The following is a 21,936-nucleotide window of genomic DNA, read 5'->3' as shown; positions in this document are numbered from 1 at the left end:
TATGTTTTTTTTTTCTGTTCAGGATGGAACTGTCTCCTCGATGCAGACATGTACTCGATGTAGATGTACCCTGCTGTGGCGACAGGAGAACTCCGGCCGCTTCCTGCTACGCTCTTCCCCTCAGGAACGGGAAGCAGAGGAGCCGCCCAACTTTCCCCTAGCGCCTCAGGTGCCGCCGCGGCCCCTTTAAGGAGGAGCCGTCCTCCATCTTAAGTGCCTCCTCCCTCCCGCCGCCACGTGACGCGCGCCGCCGCCATCTTAGGCTCGCCGCGCCGCCGCCGGGGCTCGCGTGCGTCACGTGAGGCGGCGCCGGGCGGCGGTGGCGGAGCTGGAGCCGGAGCTCCGGGGCCGAGACAGCAGCAGCCATGGGGCAGTGCGGCATCACCTCCTCCAAAACCGTCCTCGTCTTCCTCAACCTCATCTTCTGGGTGAGCCCCGCGCGGGGGGCTGCGGCCTGGCCCGCCCTGAGGCGCCGCGGGGCCCGGCCGCGGCGGAGCCCGCTCCGSCGCCCCGCTCCTCCTGCTGAGCGCGCCGGCGTTCCCGCGTGGCTTCAATCCGCGGGAAGGGGCGAGAGAGCAGCTCGGTGGGCGCGCGGGGCGGCGGGTCGCCGTTGGCCGCCGTGCCGGCGCTGCGGCGCCGTGGAGCGTTCGCTGGCCAAACGCGAGTGAGCAGCGCCGCGGGTATTTTAACGTTGCTTTTCCTAGACTGAGCCGCGGCCGCCTGATCCGCACGGGAGCTGTGTTGTCCCGGCTGTCCCCAGAGGCCGGCTCCGGCCGCTGGAGCCGCGCCGCGAGTTCGTGTTCGGCGTTAACCGAACGTTAACGAACACGCCCCTGCTCCAACTCTCCACCCTTAAAAAAGCCCTTTGCRAAGAAATGCCCCTTACCAATGAATCGCTGTCAAAATCCCTGCACTCTCCCTGGCTTTTGTGTCTCCGGCCCGGAGTTCAGAGAGATGAGCAGTAAATACGAGGTGTATTTCACCTGCAGCGATGCACCAGGACTGGATAGTTTTGGCTGAGGTCTGTATTGCTAATCTCTAGAGCGCTCTTTAGTTGCATCAACCTTTTAGTATTGCTCTTCATTTGCTTAGGCCATACTCTAATATAGTAAAATTTGCTGCTGTGTTGGGTGTGGCTTTTTTTGTCTTAAGTAGCTGTAAATGGTAGTTAAAAGGCAACTGGTTGGCTGTCCTGTAATTTAAAAAAAAAAAAAAAAAGAACTGTTTAGGTATGCAGCTGTTAGTTATATTTTTGGTGACATATTAAAATAGTTTCCTCTCCCTCCTTCCCCCCACCCCCCACTCTTCCTGTTACTGATATAAATTAGATTCTGTTTTGCATAAATGAACACATTTTTTTACACAGTCTTTTCCCAGTCCTAAATGCTTAGCGATAACTTTTTTACATATATCTAAGAGGGGTTGTCTGGTATCTGACTACTTTTAGTGACGTATTTTTGCACTGAAAGTTTATGTGATTCCTCAGCTTAAACAGAGGTAGCGACGGAAGTTATTTTGTGTAGTGTTCAGTCTTTGTGGGTTTTGGTGACTGTTTAGGCCCAAGATAAACTGGACTCCATTTAAAATGTCCCCGTCTTGTAATCTGTAAGTCGTCTCCAGTGTAAGAAGTCATTAGCTTCTCTTGCGCAGAAGTGAGCATATTGCTGGTCAGCTGCACGTGGAATAAGGCAGGGCTGGTTTTTAGGAACATGAGGAATATATAAAGCATTTTTTTCTCSTTTCTTTGATAAGGTATTGCATAGAAATAGGAAAGCATGTATGTACCCTTTTTTGTTACAGATTTTCACAAAAAGTTAGTAATTTTGTTTTAAATAGCAGAAGAGAAGGAAGAATTTCAGTTCCTGATGCAGCATGTTTACTTTTTCACAATTCTGGACATGTATMTAGCCACCTAGATGGGTATTAAATGTTAACATATAGCTGCTTTCATGCTATTAAATAAATCTTTTAATTTTCATCCATATGTAGGTGGAGTTTTGATATTTAGATCCAGTTTTCCACTGAGACTTAGCAATAGGCAAATACTTGTAATTGGCTAGGTAACTTTGAAAGCTTCTTTAGTTTCCTTTATAAACATAGAGTATTTCCATGGACTATCATGTGTAAATCCTATATATTATGATCATAATTATTTTCATGGTCTGTAGTTGCTTACACAGTTAAGCCCAAAGAGAGTTATAGTTACTGTAAACTCTGCCCGAGTACCTGATAAAAGTGAATTGAACTTACCCCTTAAACCATTTGCCTGAAACTTGTAGGATAATGTGACTGCAGAGCATTTTGATAGCTCAAAACTATGTGAAATGTTTGGAAACTTTATCATTTTTGTTTCCGGGGCGGGGGGGACCAAAGGTGTTTTGTTATAGTCCACAGTAGTGAAATGTAACTTTTMAAAAGTTGCAATGTCAAATGTTCGGCTGCAAAGCTTGTTGATCCAAAATTAATTCTTTTGGTACCCTTTAAGTGCTTGGCCTGAATTCCTTAGCAGGATGTTAACGTAGAGTTCAGGGAAGAAGAGTATTTATGATCTATCAGATCTTCTTTTGATAGGCTGAAGCTAATGCTCTCTTGATTAAAAGAAGTTATAGCTTTCTTACCTAGTTTATCTTTCAGCTTTAGTGATGCTATCACCAGCTGATCTCTGCCTTTCTCAGGGTAATTTGAAGCTTCACAGCCAAGCAGGTCTCATTTGGAGTTGTTACCAAAGGGGACTGTTTCCGCTGCTCACCTTGGGCCGGCATTGGTGGTRTCAAAACCCTGCAGTTGACTAGCTTAATTCCCTGTGCTGGAAAAATTAGACCTAAAACAAAGGAAAAAAACATAGGCTTGTTTAGCKTTGTGACCCCCAGAGTAAAGAGTATTGGAAGGACACAAGTACCGGTGCAAGGAAAGGGCTAGAAACAAACAAGAGAAAGCTGGGCTCAGAGYTGGCCTGTGCTTTAAGCAGCAACTGGATCTTAGATCAGCCTTAGTAATATCAAATGCAACCTGCATTTTTTTAAGTGCATAAGAACAGAAGCAGAAACTTAAGCTGTTGTATCTCCTTATAAAGAGCGCGGTCTGATTTCCCTCCCTCAAGGTGGATAGTTTCATTGATGGCACCTTTACAATGTTGCTGCTGTATACTTGGGGTTCAGTATACTGTACTCTGAGATGATTACTTGAGGCTTGTGTGTATCTTACGTTCATGCATTGTCTATGTTTGAGTATTTCTTTTAACCGACAGAGATTGTAAGATRTTAGTGTATGACAATGGATAAACTTTAGAAAAGTCCAGCGGCAAGTCCAGCAGCAAGAAAATTGCTTCTGTGTCTAGGCTTTGTTAGTTTAGGTGTGTCTCACGCGATTAACAAATCCTGCAGTTGATGTGGTTGTGCAAATAAAACACACAAAAAAATATAGAGTGAGCAAGCTGGCAACAGCAAGTTCTTTTTATTGCTCCAAATTGTTGCACAGAGAAGAAAAAAGCTAGTTTAGTGGATACTGCTAAAGACTTTTGCTAGTGCAAACTTCCCCCATTTGTGGTAACAGACATCGAGAGGAGTGTTCTTGGTTGTACCCCCAAGCCCTCTTGACTCATGATAAATAATGTTATCTTCTGTTCCAATATTGTACTTCAGGTTGTAGTTACTTTGTGTGCCAGCTCTGTGTAATCTGTTGCAATGTTTGCCTTTCAGATCTTCTGAATAGAGCAGATCTGGCTTGCTAACAGGCTGTAGCTTTGCTCACTATTTCATCTATGACTGTTGATGTTAACAAACCCAACTCCAACCAGTTTGCCGAAGATCCTACATGCATCTCATTTACTCACTTGCAGAAGTCTTGTGCTGGGTCCCTTTNAGGGGGGAGGAGGGAGAGCAAACTTTATTCTCTTCATCCCTTCTACTTTCTCTTCAGTTCTTACCCTAACTGCAAACTGCTTTCTCTCTGTCTCGTGTGCATTTTGAAGGAGTGGGAAGTACTAGAGAAAATTCTCAAGTGTTCTTAGTTGCTCATGAATTAAAACTGACAGGTGAGCCAATAGGCCTCCCATCAGGGATTGCTTGATTGAAACCTCTTCCTTGAAGGAGTGTCATTTCTGGATGTGGAAGTTACATAGTCTGCTTCTGGTGCTCTGGCACTGAAGTGAGGAATTTATTTTTGGGGAAGTCTAACCATTTGGAATATAGTGCATTAATATTAAATTCTATCTTTTTTTTCAAGCGCTGGTGTTATCAAGACCGTTCTTAAACAATTTTCTTACTGTGCTTGGATGTAAATTCTGAGGTTGCAAGTTATGGGCCAAGCCCTGATTTTGTAAAGACTTGAATTTCCTTTTAATTAACACAATAGTAGCATTATYTGTCTGTACAGAATGAGTTTGAAGTCTTCACTTCATGAGAACAACTTTTTTGGGGGGTTGTTACCTGAGCTGTTTGGGATTGTAATTCTGATATTTTTAAAAGCTTTGAGAAATATCACGTTTTCTGCTAAAAACAACTTTCCTTTTCCGCACCCTTCTTTACAGCAGTAAGAACAATTTCCTCTGCTAAATGTGGTATCTGTGAGTAGTATGTGGAATTTTAAGTACTGCTTTATGTGGCAAGCAGCGTGGTTGAGTGGAATCATCATTGTTCTTGTGCAGAGCATGGAATCTGGAAACAGTGCAGCAGCATCAGGTCAAGTTACAACCCCAGTGACAGAATTTGTGTAAAAGAATGGTTATATTGTTGAGAACCTTCCCCCTTTTTAAAGGAAAATTACACATGTGAAATATTCACTCCCCGCCTTGCCTGTTGCAATTACTGACACTTACATGCAACATGAAATGCAAAAGAAGCTTAGTGCAGTCTTTTGTTTCGCTTGCAAAAGCAATCGATTTAGGATTCTTTAATGCATGGTGGTACAGGACTGAACTTGGAAAGTATTGACAAAATACGACTTATAATTAAGTAATCTATTGCTCTGTTTTGTAAATGCATACAATATTTTTGATCAGGCTATAAAATTGGATAGAATTTTTAGCCTTCCTCTTGTAAAGAATTTGTGAGCTCAGTGGTTCCTACTTTACTTTTTTTCTTAAAGATAGAAGATTTTTGAGGCAATTTTTTGTGAGGAAAGTGATAAAGATGTGCATCTTCAATTTCTTGTAGATTCTATGGCCTTTCAGAAAAATGTTCCTGCATAAAAGGTTGTGGAAACTTGGAAGATTCATTTAAGATTACAGTTAAACAATTAAGATTTAAGATTTAACATTTAACAATTAAGATTAAACATTTAAGATTACAGGTAAACAATATAGAAGTTGAAGTTAGTCCTTGGGCAGAAAAAAGTGTGGGGCTGTTAGTGTGGAAGGCAAGAAAAAAGTGAATTTCATTTTGGTTAGTTCACTAAAAGATAATACAGATCGTGTATCTAAGTGTCCATAGTGCATTACAGTAAAAAATCTGTTTCAAGATTGGGGTTGTGATAGAATGRCAAATATTCATGCCTAGGATGGTATCTATATTACCACAGAAGTTTTCCAATCAATAGTTAAGCTGGCATTAGAGGGAAGTTATATTTGCTTCAGTGTTCTTCCCAGAAAGGTAAAATACTTTTTCTTAACTACTTGGACAGAAGGTGTAAATATATTCTTCTTGCTTAGAGTACTTGGCTGCTACTTTCATCTGCTTATACTGTTAAACAAGTTATATAACCCCTTAGAATCTGCATTTTATTATGCTTCATTGACATTATTAATTAAACAGGGCATGGTTCAGGATTTGTTGTGGGTTCTGTTTGGGCTTTAAAGCAGAGCAAAGTCGCTAGACAGGCAACTGGTTCAAATAGTATGACTGTCGTGGCTTTGTACATCCAAAAATTCCTTGTACGAGTCGTATTTGTTTTTGTTTTGGGTGAAGAGTAGTAGGGTAACCTTTTTTCTTTTTTCTTTTTCTTTTTTTTTTTTAAAGGCATTAGTGCATAAATGAAGTTGCCAAGTCCATGTCTGGTAGCTAAGTCATCAAGAGAACAAGCAGTTTCGAGCTCTGTTTTTCATTCATCTTTCTAGACCACAAGAGCTTGAACATTTAAACTGCTGTTGTATGTGAGGAACGTTGAAAACACAAAACTGGTTCTTAATGCTTATCTGCAAACTGCTATCTGTTTCAGGGTAAGTCTGGAAGACTTGAAGCCCTGTATACCTCAGGGTGTGTTTACTTCTGCAAAATAGATGTTTGCATAGGAGGCTGTGTGAGACCTAGCCCAAGGCATTGGGAAACTTGTTCACTTAATTCTAAGGACCAAATTTTTAATGCATTTTCTTTGCAGTTTTGAGGGGTGCTTTTTCTGTCCTCATGCATTTCATGCATTAGCTCTTCAATATTCCCCTCTCCAGTTATTTGCCTTTTTATGCTTTTAATAATTACTTAGATGACTATGCCAAAAAAATGCTTTTGAACTTCTCTGACCTCCTCTGGTGAAATGGAGGGCTAAGTGCTTAAGCCTTTTGCAACAAACAGTCTATGTTGACTGTACTTGTTTTGGCAATCCCTCTTAAAGGTTACTGTGTCCTAAAATAGTGTACTACTTCAGGTTGGGCWCTATAAGAGAGATGCAAACTATAAAGGGATGTGTGAATGCTGAACGACCAGGCATCTCCCCAGTGCATGCATGTGACCTGGCGCAAATTCAGGAGCTGCTGTCGTCTGTATTCAGAGCCTTGAGCAGATGAAGTTCGAGAATTCCTCTTTCAAGTCCTGTGTATCAGAGACTTATATGAACTGTGTGCAGTTCRTATATTTGGTTTCCATTTAATGATCAGAAAATTCCTGGCAGTAAATATGGCAGTTTTTTTCAAATGTCTTCATGTTTAACTGCAATGAATCCAGATGATTTGCTCTTTATTCTACAGTCTTAAGCACGAAGATGTGAATTACTTTACTTTTTTAGTAATCTCTGTGTTTTGTGATAAAATTGAAATCTCAATTTTAGTTCTGTTTTTGAGAAGTGAATGCTGGAAGGTCATGATACTATTAAGTATTTTTAAAAAAGCACATATTAAACTTGGACTGCAACAGATTGTACTAGGAGTAAGTCCATGTTATATTAAAACTTACCAAATGTGTTTTAACTGAGACAGCACTGTTCAGCATAGGTAGCTTAAAATAGGTAAGACTCTAATCTTCATTAGCTGTAATGGTACTTAAACTTTATTTATGTGAGTGCATACATGGAACACCAGATGTGGAGCAAGATGGTTTGTGTTGTGCGGACCAGATGTTGACGCTGCTGTGCTGGGGACACTGAGGAAGGACCTCGGTCTAATCTGGTCCCACGGATTGAACACCTGCTAAGAGTTAGCATGTTTAAATGCGTTCAACTTCTGACATTAGTTTCATCCAGAAGCACTCCGGTTATTTCCTCTAAAACTGTTGTCATTCAGCCCAAAATGTAGTGAAAATGATCAGCACATGAGTAAAAGGATTGCTTCTGAAGCACTGTCCTAATCCCAACAAAAATGTTGTAGTGCCTCTCTGTCTAGTTTAGAGCAAGTTGACAGACGGTTGTGATGTGGAAGGAAAAGTCAAGGCCGTTGAATTAACTAACTTTCATGTAAACTAGGTAATGTTGCTTTTTTTCAATCGTTCTTCTATATTCTACGCAAAGGTACCTATTCAGATTTATTTACTAAGCTAGTAGTCCAGGGAAAGGGATTTTCTTCATAATTTTTTTTTATACTTTAGTAAATGTGAAAGCTCCAGCAGGTACTTGTTTTTTCAAGGTCTTTTTAAAAAAGATTATTTGATCAAGCGACTCTGAGAAAAGGGTAGCCTTAGTTGGTAAGGATAAGGCCACCTCATAAAGGAGAGGCAATATCGTTCAACTTATGTTTCTATTGCAAGTTTGGTTTCTAAGTAGAGTAATCCATACAGCTATTGCTGAAATGCTGTGGCACTCTACAAAGAAAAAAACTTTGCAAACTACAGTCCACAACTCTTAAAGAAGTAAACCCAAGGATAAATGCCATCATGGCAAATTAGTCCTTATTCTAAYGTGTATGAAAAGAATTTAGTTAAGGCTTCAGATGAGTTGCTTTAATCTGAGAAATTTGACCAAAAATCTAACCTTCAGATTAGTAATCCAGGATACTAATTGCTTTAGTACTGTGCTTTCTGCTTGTTTTTGTTTTGCTTTAGCTTAAGTATCTAATTTATGCTTAAGCCTGGCATAACACTGGAAGAGCAAAATTTTTGAGGAAGTGCATGCTTCTCAAAATAAGGAAAGAAAAATGAGCATCTACAGAGAGGTTAAGACTTTTGAACTGCCTTTTTTATCTTTTATCTTCCAGTTTCCTTAAATATCTTTGTCATACAGTTAATTTTGGGTCTGCTTGCATGAACCAAATCTTTCTTGGAAAAGAAAGAACCCCTAAACATCAATTAAAATACAGCAGAGGAGGACTAATGGACTCTTAAATGGTRCAGTGCTGGTTGTCTCCTCCCACCTTGCAAAAGATGACATTTCTGATGAGCATTTTTGGTTTGCAGAAGTGGAAGGCAACATTCCTAGCCTATCATTTCCATGCCTCATTGCTAGGCAACAGTCAATATAATCCCGTTGTTCAGTGGCTGTACTTCGGATACAGGAACTGTCTGCATTTTTGTCATGTTGTACTTAACATGGTAAGACATGATTTGCAGAATTGCATTAGTGTTTCTGCATGTCTCTTGTGCAAAGTAGTGTGCACGCACTCTCTCTATTTACTTTAATAGCTTGTTCATTTCAGAATTTGGTGAAGATGCTCTGCTTTTGATCTTTGATCATATATATCTTTTAACTTTTTTTTCCCACTACTGTTGTATCTACACACCACCTTTTATTAGATAACATGTGAACCTCCTGGGTGCTTTAACATTCCTGTGGAGTAGCCTCTTATTTTCAGAGATGAAGTATATTGTGCAAAACTGCACAAAGGGCTAGTCCATGCATAAAGCAGCCATTATGCAGTGTTGCTGTGTAGTAGAGATGCAGTAACACTGCAGTATTAAATTACCCAGTAGCTAACTGCTGGAGGAGGAGGTACCAGTATTTTTYTGGCTTGTTTTGTTCTGTGTAACACTGAACAAATTGCCCCCAAGGGCTGTGAAATCTCCATTCTTGAAGTTTTTTAAAGACCCAACTGGACAAAGCCCTGAGCAACCTGGTCTAAATTCAGCACTGACCTTGCTTTGAACAGGAAATTGGACCGAGTGATCTCCTGAGTCTCTTTGAGCCTGAATTATTCATTGGTTCTTTCACTCTGTGGTGGTGTGCCCTAGCCTCTATGTGCTTGTGCTAACATGGCACGTTTGTGTGTGTTTCTCTCCCTAGTGTGGGTAGTTGCAGAGCTCTGAGTGGGCAGGAGGGCCTGGGGGCGACCTGCAACCTTCTTTCCTGTGGGTCAGAGCTGAAGTGTGTGGAATTTCAGTTAGTGAACTTTTGTATCAGGAGTGCAGACTGCCTTGAACTAGGGGTGCTGCACCCTTCACAGCAAGGTGAGATTCCCCACATCATGGCTTAATCTTTGCAGCTGCTGAGTGGAGTAGCAAAACAGTGTAACTTGATACCAGAAAGGTATCCGTATCATGAAAGATTCAAATGAGAGTCTATCATTGCAAATCAATTGAGTATAATTAAATGCCTCATTTAAAGAGGAAATCAAACATTTAATGCATAACAAGATTATTTCATTATGCAGCAAGCATTGCAAAGGTAATTATAAAAGACTTTTTTTGTAAGGCAAGTATTGATAAAGTAAGGGGATTTATTTCCAAATGCATGTGTGTTAGCTGACTTCTCAAGCATCAGCTGCCTGTGCTTCTCTAGTTCTGTGCAGCTTTAAATTAGTGATGATACTGGTATGTAGGGACTTCAGTAATTTAGAGGAAGGTAAGAGTACCTTGGAATGATGCATGTGCTCCATTTTAGAGCTTAAAATTTGCAAAGTGGCATTAGTCTTGCAGATTTATCCTACAGGACTTATTTGCTATTAAATAATAGTAACTTAAAAGTGATTATTTTTTCTGTAAAATAGATGACTGTTTTTGTGCAGTGACCGTCTAGAGAAGGTCTTTAAACTGAAAAGGTTTCTATGATGTTTCTGAAGTATTTAGCTTAGTCTTTTAATAAATTGGAGTTTTTATCTGTGTGGGCTTTTTTTGAACAGAGTTGGGTTTTCAGGTGCTGTGAACACTTCAAAAGGACTGTCTTCAGTAGTTCTTGTCCCTAGCTGAGGTCAAAGCTTGGTATGTATATGTAGATGCTGCTGAGATGGGATCATGTATGATAACAAAATGAAAGAATTGGTAAATAGCAACAGGTAAAGTAACTATATAAGTTCCAAAAAGTTTTTCAGTTGCTGTTGGCTTGCTGTTTYGTTGGGCTGGAGTCTTGTTCTCACATACTGGCTCATACTCTGGAGTGCTACACTGTGGGAAGGGTTTAGCTCATGACAGAGAAATTCTTAGGAAAGAAYAGGCAGCAAGATTTTAGTGTTTGTAGCATGTAGTTTGAAGATTGGAATTAGCTAGTCTCTGCTCACTAATTCAAGATGTTCCTAATGAYATGCCCTTTAACCTAGCAAAGGTGTCAATCTCAAAATACCTAATTTCTGAGGAGGACTTACAGACTTTGATAAAACAATTGTGGCAAAATAGTCTTCCAGAAAGGAGGATTTGGTGTTCAAAGAATATACCAAGTTACTGTGTCTGTTGCAGGCAGCAGCAGGCATATTGTGCTACGTGGGAGCCTATGTGTTCATCACATATGACGACTATGATCACTTCTTTGAAGATGTCTACACGCTCATTCCAGCAGTGGTTATCATAGCTGTGGGGACGCTTCTCTTTATTATTGGACTAATTGGGTGCTGCGCCACAATTCGAGAAAGTCGCTGTGGACTTGCTACTGTAAGTTGTGGCGTTCCTGTGCTTGTCTGTTGTGTGTATTCTTGCCTTTTTCCCTTTTAACTGACTTTAAAAAGGTATGTCTTTTTAACTTTATTTTGATCTTGCTTTATAACTGTTTATAGCATTTTTTTCCTGGTGTGGTGTGGTTTGTTTGTTTGCTTTCAGCCTCCTTTCCCCCTCCCCACCTTTTCAGTAGTGCTAAATKGCTGTTTCTGGCAATGGAAGACTCCTCAGTTTGTACCACTTTAAAACCGGGGTGAAGTCACTAAAAGTGATGCCTCACAACTATGTCATGATTTCTTRATACCGTTTTAAAATTACTTACCTGTTCTGGATGAAAAAATGAACTTTGAAGGGAGGAAGAGTGGGCCAGGAGCCAGCTAGGTTTAAGTGTTTTGCATGAAAGTGAGGGYGGCTATGGTGCCCACAGTTTATCAGTGTGGTTTGGTTTGGACATTTTGTTTCCAGTATTTTGTTATGTTTCCAAGCATTTTTTTAGCTGTAGATTTAGCTTGAGATTTGGAGTGGGCAAACAAGAGAGAGACTAATCCATGTCTCTATTTTATTTGATGTTGATGTTTTATAATTTCAGAATGCACTTAAATATATTATGGCAGGTGCATAACATGCTGCCTCTGTCAATTTAATCTACTGAAACATTCCCTTAATCCATCTTGTGCTCTGAAGCAGCAGTCCAAGTTGCCTCTTTGACGTAACACTGAGGTTTATCTGATAGGAAGAAGTGTGAAAGAGCACTTGATTAAACCAATCCTAATGCTCAGCACTTGCCTGTCTGGGCAGTGAAGCTACGAACTCTTAATTTCTTGAACGAAATTAACTCTGAACTCATTTTGGTCAACTTAATTGCTTGCTTTGTTTACTAAATTAAAATCCTTCCTAAGAAATTGCTTTATAATAAGCCTCAGGAGCTCAGTTGAGGCTTTGAGGAAGCAGATAGCTGAAACTATTTTCACAAATACTCTGACTTGTGTTTTACAGTTTGTGATCATTCTGCTTTTGGTTTTTATCACTGAAGTTGTGGTGGTGGTTCTCGGATACATCTACAGAGCAAAGGTAATATCTCAGTTTTGATAAATGTTCAAAATGTGACCAAAATACAAAATAAAAAGTATAGTCTATCTTGTATTTGATCTGTAGAACTGGTAGTGGCTATTTAGTTAAAGAAAAACTGAATAAGACAGTTAAGTTGAGCTGCCAATATCTGAGAACTGATACTGTATAATAAATCAGGTTAAATAGATTGAATATGATAAATTGTAACTAAAGTGTATATATTGTTTGGTGTTTAATGAAATTGCCTTGTTTTTTTCTGATCTCATTTATATTTCTACCAGCAAAATGCGTTCTAAAAATATGCCACATTAGGGATATATCAAAATGTACCTTGAAGAAAAAGGAATTTCAAACTTGTAGCTATAACAAAAGCCAGCAAAACTGGACRTTTGGCCTATAAAAATTCAATTATCACCATGGATCTTATCTTGATTTTGCTTTTTGCCAGCTAATTGCATTCAGAGCAGACAGAAAAAGGTGCATGTGTCTTTCCTACCTCGCCCATCTGCAAAGTTACATACTTGAACCAGTCCAAAATGTTGTTGATCCCAGCTGCACGTTTTTGTTCTCTCTCCTTTTGCTTTGCTACCTGCCAGGCAACTTCACAAACACTAATACAGGGGCAGAGCTTGAGAAGGTAATGTTTTCAGTGGCAGCATGGCCTTATACTCRCGTAAGGAATTTGTGAAAGCCTATATTTGAAAATTAAGTCTTATAGCCCCTAGAGAGACAGTTTCATTTTTGTGTGCATTTAGTAAAAATGCCATTTTCTACTATGTTACACTGTCTAGTGTCTTAAACTGCTCTCTGAAGTGCAACAGGAGTGTCAAAAWTTTTTTTCTTAATAGTGAATTGGGAGTTGAAATTGGYCTAGATTTCTGAATATTGTTGCTAGGAAAAATAAAGCAGCACTGTGCTCTGTTTTGTTCAGCTTTAGACATGTGTAGGGATTATGGGTGTGGTGTTTGGGGTTGTTAGGTGGTGGCAGGGGGGTGGTTGTATATGAGTCTTCTGGATTTTGAGAAAAAAGGTCCCAAAATGGTGTCAGAATTGCTTTAGTATAATCCATATAAATGTACRTGAAAAGGTGGATTGAATTCATAGCAGTGGTTGTCAAAACTGTCAGTATGAAATGCATCCGAGTCTAATACTGCATTGCCTCACTGAGGTACCATTGTCCCTTTTCACATCGAGACATAACAGCTGACCCTTAACTTTTCCAACACACCTCAGTAAAGTCGTGTGTGTGGTTCCAGTCTACAGACTCCTTCAGAAAAATGTCAAGCTTGTCTAGGCCATGTTGTGATAGTGACGTGCTGCAAAATTTGCTAGTCCACTGGCCCCTTCTTCTGCCCTCTCTTCCCCTTTTTTTTTCCCAGCATTTTTAGGTTAGATGGAGATCAATTTTTTTTTGTATGTCACTTGTGTGGCTTTCAGGCATAGTATTGTCCTCGTTTAACTGTAAGCCAAGTGCTTTATGAGCATGGATAGAAATAAATGATATAAAAACCTACATAACAGAACTGTTCTGCTTTTTTGTGTGACTAATTTAGTTTGTAACTCTGTGATTCTATGTAGTTAAACCTTTAAACAATTGATCTAAGCTAGTCTGAAACAAGTGCCTCTGCAGGTCAAATGAGCTTTGAATCATGTCCGTCTCTGTACGGATCTATTTATAAAGRTAACAGGCATTGATAGTGTTACTTACAAGTCTACTAAAGAATACGCGTGCCTAGTTAGTACTCAGTCCTCGGATTATGCTCCTTGCAAATCCTGCTGCACGTGATAGATTAACTCTCAACTGTCACGATTATTTTTTCTTAGACTGGTATTGATGTTTAGCTACACGAAGCTTGTAAAAACTTTCTGTGCATTTAATTGGCAGTTAGTGAAGCCTGTGTGTTGAAAGGCTCTAGAAGTACTTTTTTCAGAAGCATTATCAATAGTCTTTTGGGGAAGATGTGATGATTCTTGGGTGACATCCATACCTAACACACATACTTGGCAGCATCTTTAGCAGCTTGACTCATCTGCCGTAGTTTGGGAGCTATTCCAGTAGCTGTTGCTATGTACAGTGTGCTRGCATCACCATTTCTGAGGAAGCGGAGGGAGGGAGTGGTCACTGTTGGCTAGTATAGTCAGCAGAACTTTGAGAATTTACCGTGTTTTGGTCTGAATGGGAGGAGCACATGATATGAGTTAACAATAACTCGGTGGGGTCCCAAACTTAATCAGTTAGCCCCAGTGGTCACACAGTGGTGTGTTTGTGGTTTAGAACGTCAGAGGACTAGGAGGAAGTGGGCGGGTGCCTATTCCTACAAATAGCTCATAACTTCATGATTTACCTGTCATAATAAAACCAACTTTTTTCCTGAGACATATTTCAAAGTTGCTCTGTCTGGACTATTATACTAGAACTGATGTGGTTTTTTTCTGTTAGTTGTAATATCTCTTGCAAAAATTGCTTTACAGCTTTAAGAAAACTRTACCTCCAAAGTATACTGATATCAAATGAGAGGAAGTAACTTYTGCATACCAAATTAGAATAGTTTTATTTTGGATTATAATATCCAGGCCTCTACTGTTTGTGTCAGCATGCTAATGTGGATATTTTATTAATACTTCACAGGTGGAGGATGAAGTCGATCACAGCATTCAGAAAGTGTATAATGGGTATAACGGGACGAATCCTGATGCAGCCAGTCGTGCTATTGACTATGTACAGAGGCAGGTGAGACAGCCAGGCCCACAAAACCTTTTGTAGAAGCTTTTTAGTCCTTTCTGCATCTGCCAATGCACAAGATGCATGGCATCAATAAAATCTCTTCCCCTGTTTTGACAAATCTAGTAAAGGGTTGGTCAACAATTAATTAGCTTGAAATATTACAGTTAGAAGAATTATGAGGTCTCTCATGGGGAGATGCRTTCTGTTTCATAATAGGCTATCAGTAATTAATGTCTGGATCCAGGTATTTTTTTCTCCCTTGTTTTCCTGCAGTGTCCCATTGCAGGATGCTCTTTGTTTCTGCRCAGGTTTATCTAGAACAAGGCCAAATATTCTTGATTCCAGCTAAATTTCAGTGTTGCAAACTTCTGTTTTGTTCTTTTGGGGCACAAATAATTATCAAAGTAAGGTAATATTCAGGAGCTTTCAGCATTCTTAAATTACATCAATAAAGTCCAGTATTTTTGTATTTAAATATTCAACACATTTAAATCAAGGGTACTATTAATATCTTGCCAAGATTCCTTAATGAAAATAAAAAATGAAAGTAACAAGTAGGTTACTTTCATTTTGTATGATGATTTCATGATTCATTACTACAAAGAAAGAAAGAAAGCTGTCAGGATGGCTAACAAGTAGGAATTACCTGCCATCCTGACAGCTTGCTTGCTTTCTTTGAGCCCCAAATGAAKTTTTTTGTATTGTGAGGAGGGCATGAGGGCAGTGAAGTGCATTGTTAAATGCTCATCCAAAACTGGAATTTTAAGCCTTTGTTTTGTAAGGAATATATCTTAAATGATKTAAAGTTGGTGGTAATTGTACAAACAATTGGCCAATAACTTGGTAAAATGATTTATGTTGATCAATTAGCAGACAATCTGAGGCATCCTCATCTTAATGTGGTGGTATTCTTTCAGCTGCGCTGCTGTGGGATCCATAACTACTCAGACTGGGAGAGTACCATCTGGTTCAAACAGACTAAAAACAACAGCGTGCCTCTCAGCTGTTGCAAAGCAGCTCTCAGCAATTGTACTGGCAGTTTGACCCGCCCAATGGACCTTTATTCTGAGGTAAGATCTGCAAAATATGGACCTGTTGTCATATGGACCTGTTGACAACAACTAATTTTTTTATAGTGGGAGTAAGAAATATAGGGTATATTTGGTGTATCAGATGATAAATTTGATTTCTAAAGAAGGGAGGAAATTTTCTTGTTCCTTTCATACTGGCTGTCTTTTAAAGTTTGTCTTTTCTTTGGGTTATTTTTCTGTACTCTAAGATTTGTCAGGGAAGACAGGGGCCTCCTTACCTATTCTGTGTGGTTGGATATGTAATGATGTTTACTTGTTCCAGGGTTGTGAGGCTTTGGTTGTAAAGAAACTACAAGAGATCATGATGTATGTTATCTGGGCAGCACTAGCCTTTGCTGCTATTCAGGTAAGAGATTTTTCATATATATTTTTTTAATCTGTAAACTTTTTCTCTAATGAAWTTCTGGACTGCTCTCCAGGTAGTTATAGGTATGTGCAGTCCATTAACAGCTCTAATCCCTACTTGATTTGGAGATAAATGGACTGCATTCCAAAGAATCTTAAGTATCTCTGACACAGAACTTTTTAGTCATGKGTGATTCAGAAACTACATGAATGTGCACTGTGATCTGAAGAAGCTCAGTAGTCCAAACAGTACATGCAACTTTTTTCTAGAATTAGTAAATACTAAATTGTATTGAAAACTAATTATTCAAACATCAAATGCCTGTATCTCACCAATGTGCCCTGATATCATTTACCACTTTTATCTGCATGAAGTATTTACTTTGCCGGAGATAGCTCATACTAATGCCATTTTAGAGGTTCATCAACTTGAGTTATGTTTCACAGCATACGACTGACGTCACAGCCACCTAGAAGATAGTACCAACATCTTTGACAGCATATGCTGTGCCCTTGTTAAATTGAGCTTTATGTTGTATCTGGAAGATGYCTTGATTGCTAGACTTGCAGAAAGAAGTTCTGAGTGGCAAACAGCCTACAYTAAACCTTGAGTCATTAGTTTTCTGGGTTATTTAAAAAAAATACATAAAGACTAATTTGTGTTTCAGTATTTTCTTCTTTCTTTTAGAAAGTCCAGGTGTGTCTTCCAGAAGTGTCTGTACACTTGGAATTTTGAGTGCTTATTAGTCTGGAAAGCTTAGTGCACRAAATGGTGTGGACTGTGACAATATTTCTGTCTCTGAAAACTTTGCTGCACATGCTGGTTTTTGAGAGACCTGAAAACTAATGTCAGAGTTAATTTTGTGCCCTCACTAGAATTTGAATTCCAGATATGTTGTGCTGGTTGAGTCAAACATTTTGGGAATTTTTGTGTTCAAAAYCAACTTTTGCATGTTTGAGGATAAATCCTCTTTTGCAAACCCACTTCTGAAGATAAGAATATTTTATTTCAGTGCAGCAGGACTATTATCATAAAAATGCAACACTGTACATTGTAATATTGTTGAACTGTCCAGAACTGGGTTACTTCAGATATAGAACTTAATTTTGGCAAGTTCTGTGCTCAGTCTTCTGCAACAGAAAAATGCTTTGTAAATTGTTATTTTTATGACCTGAGATTTTAAGATATATTTCATTGTTCAGGTAGACCAAATATGCTGTAATTAAAATGAAGATGATTCATTGTAACCGTACTTTGTTTTCCATACCTGCTTCTGTGGCATTTTAATGTAGAAATAATGCTAGGAAGAAGAATGAACTGTTTACCAAAAAGAGAAAATGAGGCATTATTCTTTATTTTAGAATTTAGAGGTTGAACATTGGTTTCTCACAAAATGCAATATTGCTTTTGTTTTTTTWAAAAAAATTAAAAAGACTTTTTGGTTTCAGCTGAGTTCATATTAAACTGTTTTCTGACTGATGTATTATTTGTCTGCTAAAATTTAACACATAAGGTAATGTTTGTCTTCAATATGGCTGTGACATCCTCTTATCTGCAGTAAGGAATTTAAGTATTTAGTAAATTTGTTTCTCAGTAAAATGGTGTAAAGGCTTATTGAAATATAAACGACTACATAATCTTCAGCAAATGGCTCATAACCCAGGTCACATCCTGCAACCTAGTAGGCTGACTATTTAGCAAATAACTAGTGAATAATTTGTTGTATTTTATTACTATTCCTGTAAGCACTTAACAGAGCCCACTGACTTGATTTTTTTTAGACTATTATATAATAAGACTCTCTAGAAGCTTGTTAGCTCTAATAGCTTACATTCAGGAAGTTTAACCTTGAATGCTTTCTTTAAAACAAAGAGAATTGAAGAATAWAGCAGATTTTTTGTATATCTTGGGATTTSTGAAAAACTCCTCTGCATGAAAGTYGTTTGGAATGTGTTTTGCATTTTAGTTAGGAAAGGAACTTAGAGCATGCAGCAGTTTTCAGGTCTCAACCAAATGACAGTATAAAAATAATAATAAAATGGAGGCAAACTTAAGTGGAAAAGCAATGATAGTRTTACTTGAGTGCAGCGATCATTCTTTAAAAGTAGTTTTTGGGGTGTGTAAGGGATCATTACTTAACTACATGTGTAGTATTTTGTATTAGTTTCTTGACGTGGGCTTCCTTTTAGTTTTATTCTAGTCCATTACAGCTAAAGGRCTTTTGTTCTGTTCCACTCTTCCCACACCCAGACACACACACAAAAAATGAATCAGTTCATATGAAGGCAGACTTGATCTATTACTGTATGCAGGCAAACTTAAGACTTGTTAAGATTGTGGGAGATGCTTTTAATTTTCTAATGAATGCTCTTCGAATTTCAGAAGGGAACATTAGTGTCTGGATATGTCTCTAATAAAGACTTYTAAAGGATTGTTGTTTACCATGTTAAACAATCAAAGAAAAACTGAATCACGTGTTACAGAGAAGGTTTGAGGTACTAGTCTATTTTTCAAATTGTCATGCTATATTTCTGACAAATTCCATATTTTCATCAAATGATAAAGATGAAATAGTAATTTCTGTTTTTACAGTGAATTCCAAGAATATGCTCACTAACCTCCTAAAATACATAGATGTTTTAAATAGTGATTCAGTAGTTTAATGAGTTTGTAATATAGTRTCTGATATTATTTCTGATTCTACACGACTGCGTATACATAAATTGAATGTTTTTAAGTCATTAGGATTATCTTTGTGAATAGTTTAAGTGTAGTGGAWTTTTTTTGGATTTGTCTTTGCTACATGTCATTCTATTTAGTTCAAAGACATTTCAGGTAAGAAKTTGTATGGTTCTGCTCTTAATGACTACCTAATTAACTGGATTAGGCTTAACCCTTCTGAAGTGCCTTTGGTGATGTCTGGGAAGATGCATTTTTTCACGTAATTTATTGACAATTGCCAAGTTTGGGACTCTGAAGCTGACACAAATATAATGTTTATTTTGGAAGCTGATACGAGAGTTGAAGCACCAAGTATTGATGGAAAGCAATGGAAGTGCTCGTTCTAAGTACAAGCTGAAGTACCCTTCTCTAGGTTATCTTGCAGATGACTTTTCTTGACTTGAGCTAAATTAACCTTTACGTCCAAAGCCAAGAATGCACAACAGCTAGAATATTTTTAACCTTTGCAGCTTGTTCTTTCCAGGAATCTTAAAAGCTCATGAGAGTTTCATCATGCTTCTCTTTAATCACTGCTGCTTTTAAAAACCATTATCACTTCAATCTTTCAGCAAACTTAACTGTCTCTACATGCAACCGAGTACTTAAGCTTTTGTTTTAAAACTTAACAATTGTTGTGCATGTTGCATTTGCATCAACCTCCTAATAAAGCGAGTAGTTCTTTAGCCTAGTGATACGGTTTCGCATCATCTTTTGCTGTATTAAATGCAGCAACTTTGCATTTGCTTAGCCACCCATTTCATTGTTCCACTTCTTGTTCCAGCTTTTCAAAAGAAATGTACCTGCTTTCTGGGTGGTGCTTTAGTCATTGTTGTGACAGAGCTGCTTCAAGTATTTGCATCTGTGAATAACCTTTTTCCTGTATGCATATGAACAAATTAAGATAGTGTGTTGCATTGTATTACYAGATGCTGTTGACTGTTACTATCACCCATAGAAAACATCTATACACTTGAATTTTACCCTGTCCTCTAAAAGCATGCAGTGTTTCTGTGATACCGTTTGTCCCAAGTCGCTCGTTATGTTCTTTTGACTTCAGTCTTGTAAATGCGAGAACCTGCCCAAATTTTTGACAAACTTGTCAGCATAGTTACAATACTACGAAGTTGAGTGTCGGGACAATATCTCAAAGCAAATATTTCAGAAACAGTAGTGGAGATTCAGCATTTGAATGAAGCTTTAAGGGGGAAAGCAAGTTCATAAAACTCAAGATTTATCATAGCAGTTAAGGACTAATAAGTACAGTTGTGTTTGACTTCATCTTTTATATTACATACTGTGTGTCAAACTGTACTTTAAAAAAAAAAAAAAAAAAGGAAAAAAAAAAAATTTCATTTAAAAAAATCAAAAAAAAATTTTTTTTTTCCTTTAAAAAAAAAAAAAAAAAAAAGAATTATTTCATCCTTTGAATAGCCTGAATACAAGTAGCTGACCAGAACATCCTTTTGTTAAAGAAGACAACTTTGCAGGAAAATAAGGCTGAGATTTGAGGCTCACACTTTCTGCAGCAGAAAGTAAAGCTTTTTCAAAGATATCTGTTAACCATTTGCCTTCTGGACACTTGAAGTACACTGGCGATTTCTGTGCAGAAATGAAGTCTCTTGAAGTATCTCGGTACTCAGTTTGCTTTCTTATTTTCCCCCACAGCTTCTGGGCATGCTGTGTGCCTGTATAGTACTATGTAGAAGGAGTCGGGATCCTGCTTATGAACTTCTCATCACTGGTGGAACCTATGCCTAGAAGAGAGCGCCAACACAGAGGTTCAATCTCATCTCACTCGTGTGGAAGGTGAATGGGCCACATCTACTGTGATAGCTTTGGAGCCCTACAATTAGTTGAAGCCCACCTTTCACAGATGAGGACAGCTGTAATGTACACTGGTGATGGGCAAAGCAACTCAGCTTTCCACACACCCCTTTAATTACCTGTGACTTTCACTGTTTTAGCCAGCTATTCATGTATCTAAATGTTTTAGTATACTAGAAAACTTTCTAATTTCAGAACCATTTGCGAGTGTAACTTGGTTGACAAGAAAGTCAAAGGATGTGTGCCTCTCTTGGTAGGTTACCTCTAAGCATTAACTGACTGATTCTTGCATATAGAAAGAGAATTTGAAAGCCTTCACTACATGGAACTTTTTTGGCCAAAGTTGTACAAAGGAAGCCAGCTGTATTAATTTGGGAAATAATATTTTAATTTTGCCCCTCACCAGTGTCACTTTTTAAAAAACCTAAGTGAAGTCCAGTACACTTTATATATAAAAAATGTACAAAATGACTACTAACCAAAATTTTAGAATCATGTGACTGCAGTTTTGATCTTCAGAGATCAATTCTTCCATGCGTTAGTGTTTTAAAATACAAGCTGGCTTTTCAGGAGTATGATGTATGCACTACTGTTCTATAATGAAATATTTCATTTTTCTATGAAGAGCGGTTTTATGTGTTGAGTGAACTGTTAGACTGTAGATCTTCTTTTGGTTTGGAAATAATGTAGCCATGTAGAGTAGCGAAGTAGTATGTGAAAGTGATCTCAACTGTAAATAGTAAACCTGATTAAATAAAATCTCTGTATATCCTCCCTAAAAACATGTCTTGTTTTCCATTTGAACAGATGCATTGGAATCTTAAACAGAGTTCTGGCATGCCTAAAGTGTAAACTTTAATGTGAAAGCACCAGTTTTAAATACAGATGTATGTAAGTGAAGGTGCCTAAGGTTTGGTGGAATCTTCTTTGTATTAGAATTGTTCTTTTGTATTGGAAACGATATCAGAGAAACTTGCAGCAGAACAATAAAACTTGGTGGAATGTCAACACCTGCTGAGTGTAACTAGATAAGAACCTGTTGCTTCTCCAAAGAGGGTAAAGAATAGCCCTGTMACTGCTGGATGTTAATTATGTATTAATCAGTTGGAGAATGGAGAATCTGAATGTTACTCAGATGTTTAGTCATTGCTGTGATTTCCATGGCTTGAGTTGCTTCAGTCTTTGAAGAAGTCAGGAATGTTTAGAACTCCTGTCATAGTTGTC

The 21,936-nt window shown here is 38.3% G+C and overlaps 1 protein-coding gene across 1 annotated transcript; it reads left to right on the top strand.

Moving 5' to 3' along the window:
* Window positions 1–309: 309 nt before the first annotated feature.
* TSPAN3 (tetraspanin 3) lies at window positions 310–21,494 on the top strand. The gene is made up of 7 exons (XM_026038657.1): window positions 310–428; window positions 10,740–10,931; window positions 11,931–12,005; window positions 14,635–14,736; window positions 15,648–15,800; window positions 16,084–16,167; window positions 20,554–21,494. The coding sequence occupies exons 1-7, from the start codon at window positions 366–368 to the stop codon at window positions 20,644–20,646; spliced, it is 762 nt and encodes a 253-aa protein (XP_025894442.1). The 5' UTR covers window positions 310–365; the 3' UTR covers window positions 20,647–21,494.
* The last annotated feature ends 442 nt before the right edge of the window (window positions 21,495–21,936 follow it).

This window comes from Nothoprocta perdicaria, unplaced genomic scaffold (assembly GCF_003342845.1).
Source record: "Nothoprocta perdicaria isolate Ctin4 unplaced genomic scaffold, notPer1 scaffold_214, whole genome shotgun sequence".
NCBI classification, from domain to species: Eukaryota; Metazoa; Chordata; class Aves; order Tinamiformes; family Tinamidae; genus Nothoprocta; species Nothoprocta perdicaria.
The sequence above is the reverse complement of the archived record's forward strand: the minus strand, read 5'-3'. Positions and strand labels throughout refer to the sequence as shown.

Coding starts and splice junctions, on each gene's coding strand:
- TSPAN3 (XM_026038657.1), top strand. CDS start 366: ATGGGGCAGTGCGGCATCACCTCCTCCAAAACCGTCCTCGTCTTCCTC. Junction 429..10,739: donor TCCTCAACCTCATCTTCTGG/GTGAGCCCCGCG, acceptor TGTCTGTTGCAG/GCAGCAGCAGGCATATTGTG. Junction 10,932..11,930: donor GTCGCTGTGGACTTGCTACT/GTAAGTTGTGGC, acceptor TGTGTTTTACAG/TTTGTGATCATTCTGCTTTT.